The sequence below is a fragment of the Diabrotica virgifera genome, chromosome 1 (assembly GCF_917563875.1).
Source record: "Diabrotica virgifera virgifera chromosome 1, PGI_DIABVI_V3a".
In the NCBI taxonomy this organism is placed as follows: Eukaryota; Metazoa; Arthropoda; class Insecta; order Coleoptera; family Chrysomelidae; genus Diabrotica; species Diabrotica virgifera.
This window is the reverse complement of record NC_065443.1, coordinates 228411946-228421503: the sequence shown is the minus strand read 5'-3', so window position 1 is coordinate 228421503 and position 9558 is coordinate 228411946. Positions and strand designations below refer to the sequence as shown.

General features: G+C 31.7%; 1 protein-coding gene across 2 annotated transcripts in view; it reads right to left on the bottom strand.

The window, feature by feature from the left end:
- Positions 1-228: 228 nt before the first annotated feature.
- The window catches only part of LOC126879056 (uncharacterized), a 148371-nt gene continuing 139041 nt past the window's right edge, over positions 229-9558 (bottom strand). For both annotated transcript variants that reach the window (XM_050641949.1, XM_050641950.1), the window contains exon 3: positions 229-505. In XM_050641949.1, the coding sequence (XP_050497906.1) occupies positions 270-505 (236 nt within the window). In that variant the 3' untranslated portion in view covers positions 229-269. The remainder of the gene's footprint in view (positions 506-9558) is intronic.

Genomic DNA, 9558 nt, shown 5'->3' with positions numbered 1-9558 from the left:
AATGAAACAGTAATAAACAAATTGGAAGTTCTGTCCGATAAAATACATGGGGCGTTTTCGTAATCTGACGTTCCAAATTTTTAAACTGATCCACAATTAAAACTTCCCCTGTTCCAGTGTTCCCTGTTGCTAATAATCAACTTTTTTTGGTACGCGGGATGCAGGCCTATTAGTAGTACATCAAATACTGAATCTCGAAATTAACCTTGTAGCACTTTAATAAAACTATTATCTTCAATTAACAGTAATTTATTTAACTCGTACATTCCTTACATTAATTTACATAATACATAAGATACGAGAAGCGTGAATAGTATTGGCATTGTTGTGGAAGCTCCTGACTTATTACAACCTGTCTTGTCACAGGTTTTACACTGATTGTTGAACAACTCCACTTTGGAGCTAGGATACATGTTCTTTAGGTTCTTAAGGAAGTTCTCACATTCTTGACCGTTTTGTGGGATGTGGCACTGCTTGATGGAGCTGTATTTTTTTACGGGACCATCTGAAAAAAATTGGAATTGAGACTATAACGAAACAAAAATAATAAATAAACATTTTTCTTCAAAGTCTCTAACATAATTATTTCATTAGTTTCAAATACGGTATGCAGCAAAATAAACAGTTCTAAAAAGCGTATGACTCAAATTTGTATATTATGTGTAATGAGCCGAAAGGTACTGAGTGGTTACCAAACGTCGTTATAACACACAGTGAGGACGTTTAAGTTGGAATAAATTCATTTTCTCAAGAATTGGCGACTCTGGAGATAACTCTAAAATCAGGTCGATATTTATTTTTAAATTATAATTTTTTGGTAGTGTGTCTGCGTAACTTGGAACCATATGGGAACCTTTTTTAATATCAATTTTACGAAAAAAAGTTATTCTTTATAAAATGCTCTGCATAGTCTAAACCTAAGAAGCAATCATCAGATATAACATTTTATCAATGGTATACGAGGTATGTCAAAGAATATGAATTTCGCTCCAGAGTAAAGTGCCTTTATATTTCACAATATCGAAAATTGTCATTGAGAAAAGTTGTTTGTAATTAAAAATTATGTTATAATCTGCATTTGCACTCTTCTAATTGAAAATTTTTTTTTTGAAAATTTTCCTCAAATCACGTACACCCAAGATCATTTTTATTTATGATAGCTCCATTATTATTAATTTTACGACAAAAAGTTATTCTTTATAAAAAGTTTTGCATAGTCTAACAACTAAGATAAAATTATAAGATAATAAATTTTGTCAATTTTATACGAGGTATGTCAAAAAACATGAATTTCGCTGAAGAGTAAAGGACCTTTATTGTTCACAATATTGAAATTTGTTATTATAAAAAGTTGTTCAGAATTAAAAACTATGTTTCAATATGCAGTGGCATCCTTTTATTTGAAATATTGTAAACTATAAAGGTATTTTACTTTTGAGCGAAATTCATATTTTTGACATAGCTCGTATAGAATTGAAAAACAATTGATATCTTATGATTGCATCTTAGTTTTTGGACTATTCAGACATTTTTATAAAGAATAACTTCTTTCGCAAAATTAATAATAACGGAGTTATCTTAAATAAAAATGATGTTGGGTATCCGTAATTTGAGAAAAATTTTCAAAAAAAATTTTTTAATTAGAGGAGTGTAAATGCATATTATAACATAATTTTTAATTACAAACAACTTTTCTTAATAACAATTTTCGATATTATGCAATATAAAGGCACTTTACTCTTGAGCGAAATTCATATTTTTGGTTATACCTCGTATATAATTGATAAAATTTGATACCTGATGATTGCATCCTAGGTTTTAGACTATGCAGAGCACTTTATGAAGAATAACTTTTTTTCGTAAAATTGATATTAAAAAAGTTTCCCGTATGCTTACAAGTTACGCAGACACCCTGTATATCATACTAGTGACGTCATCCATCTGGGCGTGATGACGCAATCGATGATTTTTTTTAAATGAGAATAGGAGTCGTGTGATAGCTCATTCGAAAGGTTATCCAATTCTCTATTCACTAATATAAACATTACCATAATTATTTATACAGGATGCCCAAAAAATATATTTTTTAATTAAATTAATTGAGACAAAAAGAAGAATGTATGCAATTTATTTAATGCAAAATACGTTTTACTGCTGTCAGAAAACAGAAAGAAATGTTAATTTGAAAAATAAACATTGCTTTTCGCTTAAATTAAATGTTCAAACTGCTAAGAGGCAGGTGGGTGGCAGCTTTAATATTGAATTTAAGCGAAAAACAATATTTATTTATCAAATAAACATTTTTTCCTGTTTTAGGACCACTTTGAAATGTATTTCGAGTTAAATGATCAATTATATACATTCTTCTTTTTGTCTCAATTAATTTAATTCAAACAAAAAATTTTGGGCCCCCTGTATAAATAATTATGTTAATGTTTATATTAGTGAATAGATAATTAAATAACCTTTCGAACGAGCTATCACACGACCCCTATTCTCATTTAAAAAAATCATCCATTACATCATCACGTCCAGATGGATGACGTCACTAGTATGAATTATAATTTAAAAATAAAAATCGACCTCTTTCGGGATTTGCACCACTGCGGTGCAAAAAAATCGATCCACTAAAAAATTGGCCATTTTTGATGTTTCGAATTTCCTAAACCTGTTGTCCGGTTTAAGTGATTTTTTACCACGTTATAGCATTATTCATTGACAGTATCGCTGTAATAATATTGTTGCTAGACAGTCAAACTGTCATTGTATACCGGGTGTACGAATCAAACTGTGTTTTTTTCTCAAAGTTTACCACACCCTGTGGATTATTCTAGCATTTATAAAATACTGAAATTAAAACCCAACTATAGCCTCAGGTTTTCTTAACATTTTGTCTTTCGATTGATTCACTTATGTTGGATAATAAAAAAGTTAGGTACTTTAACAACTGGCCATGTTCGTCATAAGTACAGGGTGTTTCTAAATAAGTGCGACAAACTTTAAGGGGTAATTTTGCATGAGAAAATAATGACAATTTGCTTTATAACCGTATGTCCGGAAACGCTTCGTTTCCGAGATACAGGATGTTTAATTTTTTTTACAAACTGACGATTTATTTATTGCTTCAAAACCAGTTGAGATATGCAAATCAAATTTGCTGGGTTTTAAGACGTAGTTATTTCACATTTTTTGACATACAATTAAGAATTTAATATTCACCATTGGCGCGCAAACGGGTATTCTGACCGATAATATTACCCGTACGCACGCCAATGGTGAATATACAATTTTTAATTGTATGTTAAAAAATGTGCAATAACTACGTCTTAAAACCCACCAAATTTCATCTGCATATCTTAATTGGTTTTAAAGCAATAAATAAATCGTCAGTTTGTAAAAAAAATTGACATCCCGTATCTTGGAAACGAAGTGTTTGCGGACATATGATTATAAAGCAAATTGTCATTATTTTCTCATGTAAAATTACCCCTTAAAGTTTGTAGCACTTATTTAGAAACACTATGTACTGATGACGAACATGGCCAGTTGTTAAAGTACCTAACTTTTTTATTATCCAACATAAGCGAATCGATCGAAAGACAAAATGTTAAGAAAACCTGATGCTATAGTTGGGTTTTAATTTCAGTATTTTATAAATGATAGAATAATCCACAGGGTGATGCGAACTTTGAGAAAAAAGCACAGTTTGATTCGTACACCCGGTATACAATGACAGTTTGACTGTCTAGCAACAATATTATTACAGCGATATTGTCAATGAATAAGGCTATAACGAGGTAAAAAATCGCTTAAATCGGACAAAAGGTTTAGGAAATTCGAAACATCAAAAATGACCAAATTTTTAGTGGATTGATTTTTTTGTACCGCAGTGTATATAAATTAGTCATGTCATAAATTTTTTTTCAATATTCCTTTCAGTACTGTTTATTTTGCCGCATACTGTAACTGTCCAAAATAAGGACACAAATAATGGTAAAATAATGATTATTTTAACCAACATGAAATTAAAATAAAGTAGAAGAGACATGACGTAGAATGAATGGTTGACACCTTCGTCTTATTCTTAATAGTCCAGTTCTAAAAGACGAAAGTACCACTTAACCTCTAAAGCCCATACAAACAAGCTGAATTGTGTTTAGAATGTCAATTTTGGAACCCCAAAAGAGATGCAAAAGAGTTTGCCACTCCTACCCCCGAGCTTCCTCCTAAAACCCCCTCGTAGCTGAGATAATTTTAAACAAAAATAGTTATTAGTATTTTTTCTGTAGAGTGAACCGATCTCTCACAAACAACGCTTGAAGCGACCGGCGATTTTGAATGTCATTGACGTGCGAAATAATTTTTCTAAATAAAATTTGTATGAAGTCGATATTAAAAATCTGATATCTTTTGGTTAGTGTGTCCCATCGGCAAAAACCAAAATACGTTTTAAAGGTGAAGAGTGTATAATTATTTCACATGGCATGCCATTTTTTCATTTTTCTACAAATGAAGTCAGTTTTTTTAAAGCTGTTAAATATATAAATGCCTTTGCCATTTTTTACGATTCTCGTGAGATAAATAAAATGTATCCCTTTCATTGACGGCTCACTATGGAATTTCAATTTGTTTGAGCCTAATCTTCAAAACATAATATAGCATAAAATTTCGACTTTGAGATATGACAACAAATATAAGGCAAATATAAGTTTTAAGAGGCTACAGTAGCGATCAACAGGTAGCAACAAACGCGGTCCAAGATTGCGGCTGTAATTTTCAATATTTTGTCGAGATATTTGGCACACATATTCGTAATATAATAAAGAATGGCAGTACAGAGCCCAATTTGAGAAATATATTAATATGTGGAAATTACTCTGTAATTAAATACAATATTAAAAAACGAGCCTATACCGCCATTAAGAAGAACAAAAAAAATACACTTTCTTCAAATAAACTTTTTTATCCCATGCCTAGATTTTGTGTCATTTTGGACCTACTAAAATGTTTTATTTCTAACAAGAAATCGAACATATTATAACTAATACCTAACTAATTAGGCAACATAGAGAAATTTTCACTGTCATTTTGACAAACCTGCGTCATCTGTTCAGTGCAGTAGTGTATTATTTTAAGTATTCGTTATTGTTGTTTCATAGGAAAGTAGTGTTTATTTATATGTAGTTAATTTATTATATTTTTGTGTAATAGAACTAAGTTGTTGGCCTATTAGTCCGTTCTTTAACGGTAAAATATTGCAAAATCTCTAAATTTTAAAGAACCGCTTGGATTGACATGAAATTTGGCATACACATAGCTAACAAGTCAAAGAAAAAAGTGATATTGTGCCGATATGTGCATTTGCCCTGGGGGTGGTTTCCACCCCCTCTTGGGGGTGAAAAAATATTCGTCCAAAGAAAGTCAGGAAATGGATAAACTGGCTAATTTTAAGTAACTTTTGTTCTAGAGTTTTTTCACTAAGTCAATACTTTTCGAGTTATTTGGCAGTGAATATGTTCATTTTTTCAACAAAATAACCACGCTTTTAGACGGTTTTTCGCAAGTAACTCAAATAGTAAGTATTTTGTCGAAAAAACATTCTTAGCAAAAATATAGCCTGTAAAAAATTTTAAAAAATGGTGTATATATACGGTGACCATATCTTTTTAAAGAAATAAAAGTACAAAAAACAAAAATGTATTAAAAACGCAAAATGTATCTTGTTATTGGACAAATATAACTTTTTGGAATTAAAAAATAAATGAACTATGTAGCTAAACATAAAAAATTATATCAATTAAACTAAATATAACACATTACTTTCATTTTGAAAAAGTTACAAGCCTGTAATTAAGAGTTTTTAGATGAGAGACCTGGAATAGCCTCATCTTCTTCCGGTTTTTTGCATCATTCATATTTTTCTGAACTTAAAATTAATTTAAGAAGCCGGCTTCGACTGAAGTACTTAAATGAAACATTTCATACAAGTCTCATCAAAATTTGCGTTCACCAGCATCGCTGCCTTGAGAGTGGATATGGACATTTGCGACTTTTCCGACGGCCAATAATAATTATTTATTACAGAAAATAAACACTCGATAGCCGCACTAGTACCCGGAAGGGAAAAAATAAATTCGCATAATATTTGTAAGTTTTTCAGTTTGAATTGATCTACACACTTAAAAACTTTAAGCGATCGATCCTGAATATTTTTTTCTTTTCTGTTCCACTCAGCCATTTTTTCACTTGTAGCCACGTCTTTCAAAATTCCCAGTTCGTCAAAGAGTTGATCTTCGTTTAACATGGTTTAGTCCTGTCGCCAGGGGGGGTACAACGGCCTCCTGTATTCAGATGGACTTACCCAAGTTTTTATTATGTATTTTGGCCCGTAGAACACGAATTTTTTGGGTAACAGTTGATCCGGATGTCGATAAGATTGTTATAAACAAAGAAGTTGAGGAATTACATAACAGCGATTTCTCGCAAAACAAAACATGTTTTTGTATTTTTTGGGCCATTCTAACCAAAAAATGTTCCTACAAGTTTTTTCGTAGGATGCATAGTTTTCGAGATAAACACGGTTGAACTTTCAAAAAATCGAAAAATTGCAATTTTTGAACCCGAATAACTTTTGATTAAAAAATAGAATAGCAATTCTGCTTACCGCATTTGAAAGTTCAAGTCAAATTCTATCGGTTTCGAATATATACATTGCTAAAAATTTATGTGTTTATTGCTAAAAAAAGCTATAAACACATAGTGTTTCCCGTGCCTAATACATGCGTTTACATGCATGCTACGTAGAAATAGCCTCGCTTGCACTTGTACCTACTCTACCTACTCGTTCGAATTTAAATGAGAAATTATTGAAAACATCACTCCAGCACTAGGTGTTTATACTTTTGTTTAACAATAAAATAATAAATTTTTAGCAATGCAAATAACTAAAACCGATATACTTTGACTTGAACTTTCAAATGCGGTAAGCAGAATTGCTATTTTATTTTTTAATAAAAAGTTATTCGGGTTCAAAAATTGCAATTTTTCGATTTTTTGAAAGTTCAACCGCGTTTATCTCGAAAACTATGCATCCTACGAAAAAATTTGTAGGAACACTTTTTGGTTAGAATGGCCCAAAAAATACAAAAACATGTTTTGTTTTCCGAGAAATCGCTGTTATGTAATTCCTCAACTTCTTTGTTTATAACAATCTTATCGACATCCGGATCAACTGTTACCCAAAAAATTCGTGTTCTACGGGTCAAAATACATAAAAAAAACTTGGGTAAGTCCATCTGAATACAGGAGGCCGTTGTACCCCCCCTGGCGACAGGACTAGTTGCCTTGATATACAATTTAAAAGCTTCTAGAGAATAACAAACATCGTTCCATGTTATTTCACTTCTTATGCGAGCTCCACACTCTCGCCGAAGTCGATCGAGGTTCAACAAGTACGAAAGTGTAGACCGCCACCTTGTGTAACTTTGCCTCACTTCGTTCTACTTCCATTTTCTGTCGGTCTGGTCAAAGGGATCTTTGTCGGTATCGCACCGCTCTTTGTCGGTATCGCACTTCCTCGCGAAGTAGAACGAGTGTGTAGAGAGGGTACTTCGGACAACTTTGGCGAAGTAACTTCGCCGAGAGTGTGGAGCCCACTTTAGATCTATGCTTTTGAATAGTTTTAATTCATGAAAATTTGTACTCCCGTTTTCTAGGTAGGTTACACATATCGTGTAAAAATGTTTCACTTGTGCAGTGAAGTTTTGTGTACGACCACCGCACCATAAGCCTGATGTCTCACACACTTAAAATGTTTTTAAAGATCATTCATAAACACATTTACCACACTTGATATGAATATTGAAGAAACCCACTTTGGATTTACATTACTAATCCAGAGATGCTTGGATGTGAACCAGGATATGTACGTCTGTTTCATAGATTACAACAAGGCTTTCGATAAAGTCCGCCACAAAGAGCTAATGGACGTCCTCAAAGCAAAACAATTACAATACAATGACCTTTGAATTATAACAAATCTATATTATAAACAGCAGGCACACATACGCATTAACGAACACACATCAGAAGAGTTCAAAATTAAAAGAGGAGTGCGACAGGGCTGTGTATTGTCACTACTACTATTCAATACATACTCTGAAGAAATTATGAAAAAAGTTCTTGAGGAAGAAACAGCAGGAATAAAGGTACCTAAATGGAACGCCAATTAACAACATTAGATATGCGGACGACACTATCATAATAGCGGACAACCTCCAAGACCTCCAAAAGCTAATGAGCAAGATAGTTGAGTATGGAGAACAATATGGATTATCAGTAAACATCAAGAAAACTAAATTTATGAGGATATCAAAAACCCAAAATAATGATAAAAGCCTGAATTTAGAACAAGTTGAAAACTACAACTATCTTGGCACAATAATTAATCACACAAACGATTACTCCAAAGAAATTAAAGTTCGAATAGAGAAGGCAAGAACCAACTTCAATAAAATGAGAAAGGTAGTTTGTGCAAGAGAACTGAAATAATTAAGACTTGAGAGTTAGGCTGGCAAGTTCGACTACTAAAAAGTTGGAAGCATTTGAACTGTGGGTGAAGGTACCTGAAGATCGCATGGACCGAGCCTGTAACAAACAACGAAGTAATGAGAAGAGTCAACAAAAGAATGAAAATATTGGAAACCATCAAGACACAAAAGCTGCAATACCTGGAACAGTATACAAAGAAATTTGTTTAAAAGTAGTAAAAGATAAAAATATTCATTTTTTAGAAAAAATAAGTACATTCGCGTGTCCTTAGAAAGGTTTTAAAGTACATTAGGACAATATTTAAAAATAAGTACTGTCCTACTTAAATAAGTACATATGGTCACCGTATGTATATATCACGTCTCTACACCTAGTAGAAGCAGAGTTATAGCTAATGAAAAATAGGTTCATATTCGTCAAATTCCAAATGGAATATTTTAACGTGAAATAACCAAAAATGTAGCACATTTCGGGAAAAACTCATTACAACTTATTTAAAGTGTTTAAAAAAAGCTTCTTTTTTGTTTTATAAAAAAATTTCTAGCATCAAAATTAAACAAGTTACGCTCAAAATAAAGTTAGTCCCTTTTGGTTTTAGTAAAAAAATCGAGAAAATCACCCCCTAATTAGTATTGTAAATGAACTTAATTGTTACGACTTCACAAGTTTCTTGACTCGTGTATATATTGTTTATATAATCTGTAAGTTTCATCGGTTCAAAGTCCTTATTATTGAAAGGACAGTAGTTAAAAGGGGTTGAACGAGTCATTGATCACGAATGTATGCAAATTTAGAAACACCAAATCTTAATCAATTTTTGTCTAACAGAAAAACAAAAAAATACATGATATTCAGAAAAGCAAATCTTTTTTTTTTGTTTTTCGAGATTTTTGGTATCTCTAACAATTTTTAAGTTATTTTGAAAAAAAGCATATTTTTGAAAATTTAAATTTTTAAAAATTTTACTTTGAAACCAAATTTTTTCAAAAATGAGCACTTTGAATTGAT